This window comes from Rhinolophus sinicus, linkage group LG05 (assembly GCF_036562045.2).
Source record: "Rhinolophus sinicus isolate RSC01 linkage group LG05, ASM3656204v1, whole genome shotgun sequence".
Lineage (NCBI taxonomy): Eukaryota > Metazoa > Chordata > Mammalia > Chiroptera > Rhinolophidae > Rhinolophus > Rhinolophus sinicus.
Window position 1 is genome coordinate 42,802,264 of NC_133755.1, and position 15,720 is coordinate 42,817,983.

A 15,720-nucleotide genomic window follows, 5' to 3' on the forward strand; every position below is an offset into this window, starting at 1 on the left:
CTCCACTATTTGAAGTGTGAGGTTTTGATTCAGCCTTGCATTTATCCTCCTTTGCAAACTGCTATCCATTCCTTTCAATCTCCTTCAACTGCCATAATGTCGTGAATCAGGGGGAGGTACTTAGAGATGAAATGAACTCTTAGCTTCCAATTTACAAGCTCACTTTTCCCTGGGACAATTGTAAAGTTACACTTTCCTGGATGTGACCCTCTCACGACAGAATCTCCTCCACGAGTGGACTGCTGATGTAAGACTATGACTCAATTAAAGATGTGGGATAATGGAAGCGTTAAAATAGTGTTTGCCAAGCAAGGTTTATATTTTTAAAAATACATGCTATAGGCTCTCATTATAGAAACAAGAAAAATATGTTCCAAATTACTTTCCAAGCAGTTTGCCTGGATTAACAGTCCCACAGACAAAGGGGACCAAACGCACTTTTCCGACGGGCGTTTGCCCGCGCCTCTGCAGGCGGGGACAGCCGAGCCTCCAGCGACCCAAAGGAGGAGGGGGCGGGATCGAGGGCGGGTCCAGGCTTCCAGGGGCGGGGCCACGGCGGACGAGGGGCAGGCTGGGAAGCGGCGCCATATTGGCGTCGGCCGCGCTGTATTGTCATAAATACAGCCGGTTTTGTGGTGTTTTCACTACTCGGTTGGATGCCTCGGCCGTAGTAAGTAAGAAAGTGAGCGAGCAAGCGAGCTACAAGCGACCGGAGGAAAGTGGACAGGGGGAGAAGGGAACAGCGAGAATAGGACTCCAGAGCGAAAGATACTCGCTTGTGAGGGAGACGCAGGAAGCGATGAAAGAAACGTCTGCGTAAGTGGTGGGGGGCCGCGGTTGGGGGCGAAGCGCAGAGGGGTGGGCTGGGGTGGTCGGCCCGGGACTCCGTGTCCATGTCCTGCCCGGAGCTCGCCCAAGTGGTCTCCTTCCCCGCTCCCGTAGGGTCGGCAAGGGCACCTCCCCTACACCCGGCGGCTCACCTGGCCGCCCCCTGCACTCTGCACAGACTCGGGGACTTCAGGAGTCCCCATCTGGCCTCGGCTGTCCCGCCTCCGAGGGCGCCTCTAGACGAAGATGCGGCGGGAGAGAGGCGCGTGTGTCGGTGGGGAGAAATTGTCGGTCACTCTTCTGCCCCCAGCACTGTCTGAGCTGGTCTCTGCTCCTGTCTGCATTGGCGCAAATACCATCCCCCTACTTCCCCCTCCTCCCTTCGGTCCCGGCTTCTCCAGGTCTTCAGGAGTGAATGACCTATCCCAGCTCGTGTCTCTTCAATAAAGGCTGTGGTCTTTTCGCCCTCCCTCGGCCTACCCACCTACCCACAACATACCTATCGGTCTGTACCTCCTGCTCACACTTTTTTGATAAGTCAGAAACGGTTTCCGTGCTTGGCAGAAGATTTTGTTGTAGCTTCTTACATTTTGGTTTATTGGGAAATAATATAAACATGCAGAACAATGCAGAGAATAACATGAGCATCATTTGTGTAGCCACCATTCATCTCTCCCAAGGCATAACATATATATGTGTGAGTGTGTGTACACACATACCTTTTTAAAAGAAGTCATGCATTCCAAATACATCTGAGGGATTCTCCTACCACCTGATCTCTTACCCCCACTGGCCTCTCCCCCGAGTTCCCCACAGTGCTGAATTTGATGTTAACTGCTGTATATTTTTTAATGCTGTTACTACATATGCATGTGTTCATAATAATAGGCATTGTTTTTAAGGTTTATATAACCAGTATCACAATTGTCATTCTGCAACTTGCTTCTTTAGTGCAACATAGTGTCTTTGAGCTTTGTCCATGGTAGTATTTTTAGCTCAAATAATTCATACTAATTGCAATGTATTCCATGGTGGGGATACAGCCTAATTTAGTTCTTTTCCTGTTAGAGACTATTTTTAGTTTCTAAGTTTTTAATGTTGGCAGTGAACATTCTTGTGTCTCCTTGTACACTTGTACTGGAATTTCTCTAACATGTTTACCTAAAAGTGAAATGTATCCGTTGAAGGGAATGTGCCTTTTATTTTTTTCCTGTATAGATGAGGGAGGTTCAGAGCCATAGATTTGGAATTTTAGTACTAGTAGGGACCTAGATAACCAACTTTTCATCATACAGATAAGAAAGTGGGACCAAGATCATAATTAGTTTCAGAACTGAAGTCTATGGAAAGGAGAATGCAGTGGTGGAAAGATCTTGGGTTTTGGAGTTCAGATTCTGGCTCTTCCTCTTTCTATCTTTTTAGATCTTGGGTACCTAACTGTAAAGTGGCACTTATTCAATACCTATCTCTCAGGGTTGTTGTTGAGATTAATTAAATGATCATATATAATTAGCGTGTCCCATCCATTTACCATGCACATGTAAACACACAAAAACAATACCAAAATGCCTCTCTAGCTCTCTTAGAAGTAAAAGAGCTATATCTTTAAAATGAAGTTACAGAGGTGGTCGGTTAAGTCATTTGGTTAGAGCTTGGTGCTGGTAGCACCAAGGTTGCTGGTTCAATCCCCACATGGGCCACTGTGAACTATGCCCTCCTTAAAAAAAAAAAAAATGAAGTTACCACTTGAAATAACTGACTGAAATTTTGTTTGTTCTAAAAATACGCGTAAATACCAGACAGAAATTAAAGTGACTAGTATTGATGTTTCTCTTGTTTCTTTGAGTCGTTTTAGAAGATATATGGACTATTTTAGATTCCATTTGATTCTCTCTCCGTACCTAATGAAATTTTTAGCCAAAGAGCATGTGCTAAGCCAATGTTTTGACCAGTAAAAATACAAAAACAATCACTTGTATTTTTGTGTTAATGTTTATAGGGCTAATTTATTCATTTAAAAAAACGCTCTTTGGGATATGTTCTTACTATAGGTGTTAATGATCTTTCATGAAAGGATGGTGAAGATAGGTGATAGGGTTAGTTGGTTATTGTGTATGTTTGTTTTCACTTTACTTTCTTAGCATAATTAAAAGTCTTACCAGCCCAGTCTGTGAAAATCCAAAATCTCAGAAATTCTGTTACATTCAAGACTATAATTTCCTGATGGCTAGGATCTTTTCAAGGGTAGCGTATAGCTTATAAAAAGTTGCCATTTAATGTAAAGAATTTGAAAATTATTCAGTGTGAAAATGGTCTGGGTTCCAGTCTACATGAAGGAACAATTAACTAGAGTCACAAAATGTTAGGACTATAAACTGATTCAAGCAAAGGATGTTAATTTAGGTGTCTCAAGGACAAATCTAGTTGTGATTTCCTTTTAAAAGCCAGACTATTTCATTAGGACCTTCTAATGGGATGTTTTGGGAGGGGCGGGCAGGGGCTTTGTTTTTACTTAAAGCTTTCTTTCAAGTGGCTGACTGCTTTTCAGAGATTAAATCTAGATGATACTTGACTTAAGTCTGCAGGGTATAGTGAAGGTGGCCCTGGCCCAGCTCCCATTCAGGCTCTTTGCATTGGAGCTGAGTGGTGTTGGCACAGTTGTCCTGATGCCAACACATGCTGCGTTTGGCTTGAAAAGACATCCTAACCAGGAAAGCTAGAGACAGTATGAATAGCCTTTCATCAACATAAACACAAAATACCCTTTTTCCTTTTAAAAAAAAGTCCCTGCCCCAACTGTTAGTACTAATTAAACTTTTTAAGGTAGCCAAATTAATGAGTGAATTGATGTATCAGTAAGATATGATACTTTAAATTTTTCTTCTGCTGTTTCATTCTTCTTGAACAGGAACACCGTGCTGGAAAGCCAGCGTCAACAAAAGCATTATGGAATCACCTCTCCAATTAGCTTGGCATGTCCTAAAGAAATTGATCATATTTACACACAGAAGTTAATTGATGCCATGAAACCATTTGGAGTGTTTGAAGATGAGGAAGAACTGAACCACAGGTATGTCACTTAAAAATCCAAAATATAATGTTTTACAGTATATTAATCATTAATTCTACAAACATATGTCAAGTACCTGCTATGTCCCTGTCTAGGGATTAAAACAAAGACAAAACGAAAAGAAATCTTGGCCCTCCTGGAGCTTACATTTTAGGTGGAAGTTAGGGAAGGAGACTAACAATTAGCTAAATAAGTAAAATAAATAAAATGTTATATATGAGGAGTGCTGCTGAGAAAAATAAACCTGGGAATGGAGGTTGTCAGGGAAGGCTTCATTGACATTTGACAGAAATTTGAAGATAAGGGAGAGAACTCTGTGGATTGTTGAGGGAATAACATTCTAGGCAGGAGGCTTGAGGTGGGAGTGTACATGCTATGTTTAAGGAATACACAGCAAAGTAGGGTGGATGTCTGAAGCAGAGTGAGTAAGCAGGGGAATATGGGCTTATAGTGAAGTGGAAAGGAGTTTGGAGAACAGGGTCACTTAGGATATTGTAAGCCATTATAAAAGTTTTGTCTTTTACTCTAAGTGAAATGGGAAGCTATTAGGGTTTTGAGCAGAAGATTGACATGATTTACTCATGTTTTAACAGTCACTCTGGCTGCTGTATTGACAGTAGTCTGATAAAGGGGTAAAGGGCAGAACTGGGGGAACTAGTTAGATAGCAATTAGTTATAATCAGGGAGGAAATGGTGGTGGCCAGAACTAGGGGGACAGCAGTAGAGATGATAAGTAGTAGAATTCTGGATATATTTCAAAGGTGGGGTTGTTTAATGACTATGGGATGTGTGAGAGAAAGGAGGAGAAGAGGTCAAGGATGATGCCAAGGATTTTGGTCCCAGCACCTTGAAGGACAGAATTCCATTACTTGGGGAAGGCTGAGGGAGAAGCAAGTTTGGACAGATCAGGAGTTTGGTTTTCCATTTTCATGTTATCTTTGAGATGCCTGAAATCTACTTTTCTTCTCTTTTATTAGTATGGATTTGGATATGCCATTGGTTGCAAATTTGTTTTAATATCAAATTGCTTTTATTAAGTAATGTCATTTTATGAAAATCAGCCAATAATTAATATACCCATTTTAATTATCCAAAGACCTATGACTCTCAGTGAGAGAATGCTAATCTCTATTATTACATTGAATTGATTTTAAACCATAGTAAAGCCAAAAAAGTTGACAATTCATTTGGCCTTTGTAGCCTGATTGAAGGTATTTTTGACTTTGTATTAGGCTTTTTGAATTTTGAAAATAGCCCAAAGACCAAAATACTATTATCACATTTATCGTCTCTTTGGAATCCTTAGGGACCTAAGAATGCCAAAGAAATATGCCATGTATCAACAGATGTGATAGCATTAACATGTGTATTATTATGCTTTTACCCAAACACCAACACAGAGGTACTTCCTGTATGTTTAATTACTTTCTAAAATACTGTTTGTTTTTGTGTTTTTAATTTAATCTAACGCGTACTGTTTTTTATTATAGGCTGGTTGTCCTTGGTAAATTGAACAATTTAGTGAAAGAATGGATTTCTGATGTCAGTGAGAGTAAGGTAAGACTCTAAACATTGAATTCATAGTTTTATTACATCCTGGCAATCAGTTGCAAGAGTTGAGAATAATGTCTTTGGTATGCTTGGTAGTGAATTGGTATAGACAGTTGAGTCTCTAAATAAATGAAGATTTACCCCAGAGGTAGCCAATGTCTAGCTACAGTTATCCATAAATGTCTTGCTTAACTCACATGTAGTGGACCACAATTTAAATATCAAGAGATTTTACTTAAAAAGCCAGATTGCAGACTTCTTGTGAAATACCAGATCTGGTAATACTGGGCTTGCCTTTGTGTAAGGCAGGAAGAGGCTTGAATGGAATTGGGCTCCTGCCCTCCAGGAATGTCTTGTGAGTTCCACCACTCCCTGGTCTCTGACACAAGCAACTGTCATTTATGGATTGGTTTCTGTGTTTCTTATGTGTACTTCCCTCGTTTGCATATCTGACTGGCCCCTGAGACACAGGAGTTTGCAAACCCTAATTTATAATTATACAACTTTTTTCTCCTGCAGTGGTAACTTAACTATTTTTCTTCTAAAATCGATTACATGTTTCTTGCTTTCTTATTTTGAATATAATTGAATTTTCATTTGTCTGAGAATCATCACTATGAATATTATTTTACTGGCTGTACTAAAATGAAATACGGCATGTTCATTTGGGTCTATTTGCCCCTTGACTAAGTGGCCCAAACTGTTTTATTTTGTTTATTGTTTGTTTCTTGTAGTTTTCCCATCTCTTAACAGCAATTAGCCAAAAGTTAGTGTCTCATAGCATTCAGTGTGCCTCTCTGCAAACTCCCTTTCTGCCCCTTAATCTGCATGAGTTTAGAAATTATATAAAAACACCTGTTAGATTTCTTTCTTTTACAACTTTTTATTTCTTTCTGTATCTATGATACATTTTTAAAATTGGTTCTTTTAAACCAAACTATGAGGGACTCTACTAATTAGTCTGTAGTCATTCAGTTTAAATAAATGGTCTTTATGCTATTTACTTGTGCTGTCAAATTGACTCATTTCTAAGCTCTCAGAGGGTTATTAATAGTTGAGTTTTTCAGATAAGTTGAATTGTGAACGGGTGAAATGCTCGTCTTGAGGAATAAAAAAATACATATTTGTTTCTCTGCTACTAGGTGATCAACTCCGTTTCTCTGCTACTAGGTGATCAACTCATTCACCTGCACAACTCCAGAACAGGGCTCAGGCATTAAATAAAGGTTAGGGGACCCTGTTGTCCACGTCTAATCGGCCCATAATTGCAGTGGATGTGCAAACAAAATAGTCAACTTGCTAGAATTATTTTAAAGTCAGTAACTAGCTTTATGACTTCTTGCATATGATCTTTATGTCAGTTATTATGGTTGTGCAGAGGTCTGCTTCCATCCCCATTCAAGGATGCATTCAAGATAAGTCATGTGTTATTTGCAAAAATAGCTACATTAATTATGAAGATGCACCTAATTTTCTTACTGCCTCATTTCTTTGCACTTAAAAGAAGAATCCAATAGAATTCTGTTCCAATGTCAAAAAGATTGTTTTTAAAAATTAATAAAATGTTTTTTAGCCCATTTTAATCACATTAGTGCTTTAATCTGCAAAAACCAGTAGCTGGTTTCCGTTTAATTTCTAGCCATAAAACCATTGCTAAAAATTTGAAACTTTGCCACAATTTGACTTTTTTAAAAAACCAAAGTAAATAAGATATCTAATTATAAAAAAATGTAAATCGGTTTTAACATCTTCCATTACGTGGAAGGTGATTGGTCATTTTCCATGGCAATTATAATTCCCTTTGATTTATGCATATTTTAGTTTGGAAAATATCTGAAGGATTTGAATTAGATTAAAGATCATTTTAATATTCTACATACAATTGGGATACTTAAACAGTCTAGAACTATAAATCAAATCATTTTAGTTAAATACTATGGTTTGTGGCAAAAATATTTTACTCAGTGATTCAGTATGTCACTTTCTCATACGTCATGCAAGAATCATGTTTTTCAAAGTAGGAAGGTAAACTAAAAGGTCCCGGCTTCTGTATCCTTTTGATTCATGTTAGTCATCAATAAATTTAGTGACTCCTTTCTAGCTGTAAAATTATTTTTGATACTTTTGAAACATTAATGTCTGTTAAGCAGAGGAAGTAACAACCAGTAAGTCTCCTGTTATATAGATACTTTTATTGAAGTTAATCAGTGGATATTATTCTCTGGAACTTGCAGTGGGCGTTATGGGAAATAAGAGAAGTAGGAGACACAGTTCTCACCTCCCAAGGAATTTAAATATAGTCGAAGAGATGGGACTTACAGAAAAAGAAAGGTCACTAAATATGGTATAAAAGGGGTTAACCGTAGTAATAGTAGAAGAGCCCTGAAAGGGAAAAAAAGCTGTTTATGTAGGAGGAGATAATCAGAGAAGGCTTCATGAAAGAGGAGGAACTTGAAGTGAACTTTAAAAAATAGATGGTATTGAGATACCCAGAGAGGATGGGCAAGCATTTGAGGCAGGGAAAATGGCAAATGCAATGGGAAGAAGACTGAATTATGTAACATGTTGGCAGCTGGAGCTTCAGAAGGGAATATCAGGAAGTAATGCAAGAAAGACCCGTAGGAGCATACTGGGAAAATAAGATCCAAGAACCTTTACCTCAGTAGTCAGGGAAGAATGCATTGGCAAGTTTGGGGCAGAAGAGTTATAATAGAGTAATTTAAAAATGTCAGCCAGTGAATTTTATACAAAACGGAGTAAGAAAAAAATAAATAAAGAGGGCGAAAGGTAGCTTTATGATACTATTAAACAGCCTAAAATTAGGGTGGGTGGTAGTTGAATAGAAAAGATGGTGTGAGGGATATAAACTAAGAATTGGTAAGCCAAGAAGAAAAATAATGACTGTCGGTATGGGCAGTAAGGAAAATGAGGACTAGAAATAGAGAAATCAGGAGGGATACCTGGTTTAGCATAGGAAGAGTTTTTTTCTTATTTCAGGCATGGATATTGGAGTGGATCCTACTGTCTGAATATATCTGATGGGCAGTTAGAATTGGCTCTAGAGAGGTGAAAAGTAGCATTATAATTCTGATACAATCAAAAGGATGTTAATTAAAGTTGTTATACTAGTTCTCATATGGAACTCATGTCAGGAATGAACCCCTTTCTTGCAAAGGTTGCAGAGCTAGAATCAAGAAATTAAGCATATCTGTCGCAAAAAACAAAGATGGGATTAGTCAAGAGTATGATGCTGTAGAGAGTTGAAAGCCACATTAGTTTGGTAAAGTTGTTGGTGACTATTACGAATGATGGAGCCAAAGACAGGCAGTTGGAGGAAACAAGTAGGGTCAAGTGATAAAATATGTTTCTCTTAAGATAGAGATGTGTGCATGTGAGTGGGCATGAGTTTTTGTCTTCTCTCTGGGACTACCCTCATTTCTTCAAGTTGCAACCAAAAGAGCACTGAAGTACTTTTACAAATCTCAGTTTACCAAAGTTGACAAATACCGTATATATCTATAACATTTAGGCAATTTTTATGCTAAATAATTTGAACAATTCAATGTCTTTTGTTTACTATTATTTTAGAATCTCCCACCTTCTGTTGTGGCTACTGTTGGTGGTAAAATTTTCACGTTTGGCTCCTATAGGCTTGGAGTACACACCAAAGGTAACAGCTTGTCTATGTTCTGATAAAACCTTTCAATAACAAACTCTTATGTGTTCATAATTTAAAAATACAGAAGAAAAATATTCTCATCTCACTATTCAGAGCTAATCAGTTAACATTTTCCTATACTCATTACATTCTTTCTTGTGTACATGTGTTTGTGTGTATTTTAACAAAAATATAATACATAATATACTCTTCTTGATAAGAAATACTTTGACTTCCAGGAGCTGACATTGATGCACTTTGTGTGGCTCCAAGACACGTGGAGAGGTCTGATTTTTTTCAGTCTTTTTTTGAAAAATTGAAACATCAAGATGGCATTAGAAATTTAAGAGTAAGTATCCTCTGGTGTTTAATATTTTGAACTTGTTAACAAATAGCTATAAATGCTAGGGCTTATGATTATTGAAATATTTCTTAAGAATTTGCTATATCTTGTTAAAATAATAAATAATGATTAAGAACACAGGCTTTATAGTTAATACAGACCTGGATTTGAATCTAGAAATCTACATATTAGCTCATAGATTTTGGTCAAGTTACCTATTCTCTGAGCCTTAGTTTCCTCACTTGTAAAATGTAGATGGAGTAATAAACTTTTTTTATAAGGTTTTTCTGAGAATTGATGAGATAATTTACATTAAACATTTACTATAATGTCTGATAAATGGTCGATGTATGTCAAATGGTGGCTGCTATTATAAAGTTCAGTTAGTAACTTGTATGTAGGTATCTATCCATTCATTGAGCAAATAAAATTTAAACACCAATGACTCACCAGATACTGGCCTTAGTCTGACAGATACAATAGTGAACAAGACATAGTTTATGGGAGGGAGGAATTGGGGAGACTAACCGATTGGGTAGTTGTAATACAATCTGAAGTGCTAGGATAAGATGAAGTTCAAAGGACCTGTATTTGGGTGCATGGCAGTGTAGAAGGAGGTGAAGAGTATGTTAGGTTGGGATATTAAAGAAGGCTCAGAAAGACATTTCTGCTAAATCCAAACTATATTGATGTATTATTTATTTTGATAGGTTAGTCATGAGTTCTGATTATATTTTGATTTCTAACACTAGTGCTGTCTTTAAATTATCAGTTCAATTTAATCTCAACAAATGGTACCCAGGTGATAGCAGTTCTGCCTTCCTGTTTCTGATGAATATTTTTAGGAGAATAAGTTGGATAACTACTGTCATACACATTTTGTTTGCCTTAAATAACACAGTCACCAAGTAGAAGTACTTACCTAAGAATGTAAGATCAAGGACATTTTCACTTTTTCTGTTGAGTTAAAATACAGATTGAGAGCAAAGGTATTTACGTTATTGGCAGTTAGGCAGGATGGAGGAAGGATTACAGCTTACCTAATTGTTTTCTTCTCATTTAGGCTGTAGAAGATGCCTTTGTACCTGTTATAAAATTTGAATTTGATGGAATTGAAGTAAGTGTTTAATATTTATCTGGCTTTGTAGTTGAACTATTTAACCCATAAGGTTTTTTTGTGTGTTTTTTTTTAGTTTTTTTTTAATCAGACTTAAATAGAAACGTATTTTAAAGAATCCGATAGTCTTTAAATAGTCTCTCTCCTTCTTCTCTCCTATATAGAAAATGAAGCAACCTCCACACCCACCCCATTCTTCTCATTCCCATAATTGAACAATTATATCATAATTTTGGTTGGAGCAATATTTGGTGTTTATATTATTATGATCTTATTAATAATGTTAAAACTGAGCATAAAGGATACTGGATTACCATTCTTTGCTGAGTGGCATTTTGTTTTCTTGGGAGTTAACAATTGTTTTGTGATTTGTTTGCTTGGGCTTTATGCTTAAGACTATTTCAAACCCAGCCTCTCCTAGTTGTCTAAATCTCCTCTAAATATTATAGATTTAGATTTCTCAAGTGTTCTGTCATTATCATCCTGAAAAAAAAGCTCACCGAGTCTTCTCACCTGTTGCAATCCACATTGATTATTCTCCATGACTGATACACTATCATCCTGACATGTTTTTTTACTATCATAGATTTCCTTTTCCTTCTCTAGAGAGTTTTCTTTCTTGACTCATTTTAGTGGCACTTACCCACTAGCTTCGTGAGAAGGAGCACATATTTTTGAGATCTTGCATGTTTAAAAATGTCTTTGTTCTATTTTCACACCAAATTGGTAGATTTTGGCTGAGTATAGAGTTCTAGATGGAAAATAATGTTTCTCAAGTTTGAAGGCCTTGCTTCATGGTCTTCTAGCTTCTGTGCTGTGTTGAGAAGTGTGGTGCCATTTTGATTCTTCATCCTTTTTATGTGATCTGTTTTGTCTCTTTGAATTGCTTATATGATTTTTTTCCCCCTAGTCTTCACAGTTATAAAATTCCCCCTAGTCTTCACAGTTATAAAATTCATGGTAATGCACTTTAGTATGTGCCTTTTCAATCAAATAATTCTAGGCACTGAGTAGTCCTCTTTCAGTTTGGAAACTCCTGTCTTGTAGGTATTGGAAATTGTATTGAATTCTATTGAATTTTCTGCCTTTGTTTTCTCTCTCCTTTTAGGAGCTCCTAATATTTGTATGTTGGACCTCCAGAACTGTCCTTTTTTTTCCAAATCTTTTCCTTCCCACTTACTAATCATATCTTCATACTTTTGTTCTGCTTTTTGTGGTTTTCTCATCTTTCAAACTTTCTATTGTTTTCTGTTTCTGCTGTCATATCTTTAATTTCTAAGAATACCTTTTTATTCTCTAAAAGTTCTTATGTATGTATGTATGTATGTATGTATTTACAGCCTCCTGTCCTTATTTCCTAGATACAATATTTTTTATGTTTTCTTAGATCTGCTGACTGTGTACCACTTGCCCATCTACTTTCCAGCTCTCATAGTTTTTGCTGTTATCTCCTATTTTTCTTTGTCTTAGTGGGTTATGCCTTTAAAAACAAACTAAAAAAAAAAATGTTTGCTGATATTTTAGTACCAGCAAGAGGTTTCAAGAGGAAGTGAATGTAAACGTGTTTTGGATCAGCCATCTTTATCTAGAAATTCACTCATAAGGTTTTGATTTTTTTTTTTTTTTTTTTTTTTGTAATGCTTGGCATATATGCTAAAATTAAAATGCTTTCCCTTAATTTGAAATTTTAATTGCCCTCACAAAACTTTTCGGTGATTTTCCCATGTGAGATTGCCTAGATAGGACTTTTGAAGTTTTGGTAGAACTCCCAAAACTAATAATTACAACTTTTTACATTTTTGAGGTGGGGAGGGGGGAGAATGGACTAGAAGGAGAAAAGGTAATATTTTTCTCTCTTTTTGCATCTTTCCAAAGATTGATCTAGTCTTTGCAAGACTGGCAATACAAACCATATCAGATAATTTAGACCTAAGGGACGACTCTCGACTGAGAAGCCTTGATATAAGGTGTATTCGCAGCCTAAATGGTAAGCTTCTAAAAAGAAATCTCAGATACCTGCTTGAAAACAATTCGACAAATAAGAGATCTTTTTGCAGTACTATTAATGGACTTTTTAATGGATTGTACTCAGTTAAAAATGATGATGTAATTTTCTTTATACAGGTAATCTGACCACATTTAAGCATCTTTAAAAAGAAAGCAAATTATTTGAATGTTGTTTATGTTTTTAGTAGTGGCTCTCAAATTTATTGGTGTCAGGACCCCTTTACACTCTAAAATGTATTGAGGACCCCAAAGATCTTCTGTTTATGTGGGTTATATCTGTCAATATTTACCATGTTAGAAATAAAAACAGAACATCTTGAAGTATTTATTAGTTCATTTTAAAATAACAGTATAAACCCATTATATGTGAATATGAATACATTTTTGTGTGAGAATGGTTTTTGGTTTTTTTTTGCATTTTTGCAAATCTCTTTAATATTTAACGTGATAGAAGACAGCTAAATTTTCATGTCTGCTTTCATTTTGCTTTGAAGCATGGGAAGAGAATCTGGCCTCTTAAAGATATATAATTGGAAAAGGGAGGAATATTTTAACAGCCTTTTCAGATAATTGTGTATTCTTTGATACTACACTAAAACTTGACCAGTAATAATTTCTGTTTTCCACAGCTTTATTGAGGTATAATTATACAGTAAAATTCATCCCTTTTAGGTGTACAGTTCAGTAGTCTTCAGAATATTCAGAATTGTGCACCATAGTTCAATTTTAGAAAATTTTCATCATCCTCAAAAGATCCCTCATAGCCATTTGCAGTCATTCTCCTTTCCAACACCTCAGTCCAAGGCAACCACTAATCTACTTTCTGTCTCTATATATTTGCCTTTTCTGGACATTGCATATAAGTGGGTTCATGCAATATGTGGTCTTTTGTGTCTGGCTTTTTTCACTTAGCCTCATGTCTGTGAAGTTAATCCATGTTTATAGCATATCTCAGTAGTTTGTTCCTTTTCACTCCTAAGGAAAAGTGATCATTTTTTAAAGGTTAGTTAGAATAGCAAATCTAAAACCATATCAGTTAACTTTTTATACTCTATTACGTTAAAATCCATTGGTCTGTCTTGTTCTTTGAGTGGATCTTTTACCCATACATGACTTTGTACTATCATGCCTTGGTCATTTGAAAAATACTGATTCACAAATTTATTTGGATCTTCTAAATGTTAACACACATTTCATTATAGAACATCAAAAATAAATCACATTCATTAATATCATCACCAGTTTCATCAGAATAGTCTTTAAGTATTGGAAAGCTATCTAAAATTCCAATTTTTACTTGAAAGCTCAAAATTTATTATTGGCAACAAATTTTGTCATTTGTTTTCCTTGAAGTGAGGGGCTCACTTTGTTTTGTTTTCAGGAAATGTCTGCTAAATACCTAAGTATGAATAACCATAGTTTGTGTGTCAATCATTCTTTCAAGTAAAACTGGTGTTCCTTGAAAAAAATCAGGTAGTTCAACCTACCTCAAACATGTTTAAACACCCACACACATTCCTTTCCTGTTTTCTGTGTATGTGTGGCAGTAGATATATATTGTCTACTTAGTACAGTTTGTTGCCACAGCTTTAATTCACTGCTTAAGGTACCAGCAATTTTACCCACCACTACTTTTGTACCATCAGTGCAAATGTTAACACAGTGAAACAAGCAAAGCCTTAGTATTATTATGAAAATAGGTTTGACCAAACAGATTCCAAGGGGTCCACAGACCACACTTTGAGAATCACTGGCTTATAGTATCTTTTGTTTAACTGAAGCATTGTGTTTTGCTGTACTTCCAGAGCACAACAGTAAATCATAGTATTTATGGATAAGGTTTGCATAAAGAAATAACATTTTTATAACGAGGGCATTTGATTAACAGTAAAGGCAGAAGTTGAAGAAAGCTATAAAGAATGTCAGAACCATCGCTTGTTTTAATGTTGGATTGCATACCCATGTGCTTTTGAATTCTTTAAAAGCAAAGTGACTTCTCATATATATACTTGTATAAGTCCTAAATTTCAAATACATAGAGAAAATAAACCCTCACATTTTATTTTTTATATTTTTAGCATTTGAGAGTGGAGGTTAGAGGGGCATTTGAATTAACTGGGTTTTATTACATAATGAAAAATGAATGCTTTATCTTTTTCAGGATGTAGAGTTACTGATGAAATTTTGCATTTAGTGCCAAATAAAGAAACTTTTAGACTCACCCTAAGAGCAGTCAAATTATGGGCAAAACGTAAGTATCCCAACTCTTATTTTATGTTTATATTATAAAATTATAATTTTCAGTTGCTAACGATAAGCATACATCGAAACTCCTCAGCCTATTGATACTGGGGGTATTAAGGTCCAATAAGTTTTGGAGAGGCTGTTTCTTTTTCAGGTGCAATGGTGTGACTCTACCTCTTTTTCCCTTGGGGGAAAACTAAAAGCCCCTGACTTTCTACTTTAGGTTTCATCCAGGAAGTCAGAATGAGTTAGAACGTGAAGAGTGAACCCTCACTGGCCTTTGAGCGCTCTATGGGCAGGACCATCTTATCTTTGTCTCCCCCTCACCAATAAAGTTTTTAGTAGGTGTTCAGTACATTTATTAAATGAAGAGCCTACAGTGATAGTTTTAACTTGTTTTTGTTTTTACATTATAGCACTCTTCTAATAAAACCTGCAACTGCACTAGTTTATATGTTTAGGATATGGTTCATAAAATGCCCAGTCCTAAGCTTGCACAGCACATTTTGTATTATTTGTAACTACATTGGAGTAGCGTACACTTTTGGCACCAGATGTTACACCAGTCTAAAACAGGGCTCTCCAATAAAACTTTCCCTGATGATGGAAAGTTTCATATCTGTGCTGTCCAGTACGGTAACCCTGTGGCTACTGAGCACTTGAAACGTGCAACTGAGGAACTGAATTTTTCAATTTTATTTAATTGTAATTCATTTTAAAATTAAATAATATCTAAAATAAGTGAAAAGATGTGTCCACACAAGACTTGTATACAAATGTTCATAGCAACATTAAGCATAATAGTCAAAAAGTGGAAACACCTGTATGTCCTTGAACTGATGAATAGATAAACAAAAGGTGATTATGTCCATAATGTGGAATATTACTTGGCAATATAAAAG

At 36.2% G+C, this 15,720-nt stretch overlaps 1 protein-coding gene across 2 annotated transcripts in view; it reads left to right on the plus strand.

Annotated features, from left to right (window-relative positions):
- Positions 1-574: 574 nt before the first annotated feature.
- The window catches only part of PAPOLG (poly(A) polymerase gamma), a 29,414-nt gene continuing 14,268 nt past the window's right edge, over positions 575-15,720 (plus strand). For both annotated transcript variants that reach the window (XM_019717322.2, XM_019717330.2), the window contains exons 1-8: positions 575-816; positions 3,737-3,898; positions 5,389-5,455; positions 9,038-9,119; positions 9,347-9,456; positions 10,514-10,567; positions 12,443-12,554; positions 14,736-14,825. In XM_019717322.2, coding sequence (XP_019572881.1) covers positions 800-816; positions 3,737-3,898; positions 5,389-5,455; positions 9,038-9,119; positions 9,347-9,456; positions 10,514-10,567; positions 12,443-12,554; positions 14,736-14,825 — 694 coding nt within the window. In that variant the 5' untranslated portion in view covers positions 575-799. The remainder of the gene's footprint in view (positions 817-3,736; positions 3,899-5,388; positions 5,456-9,037; positions 9,120-9,346; positions 9,457-10,513; positions 10,568-12,442; positions 12,555-14,735; positions 14,826-15,720) is intronic.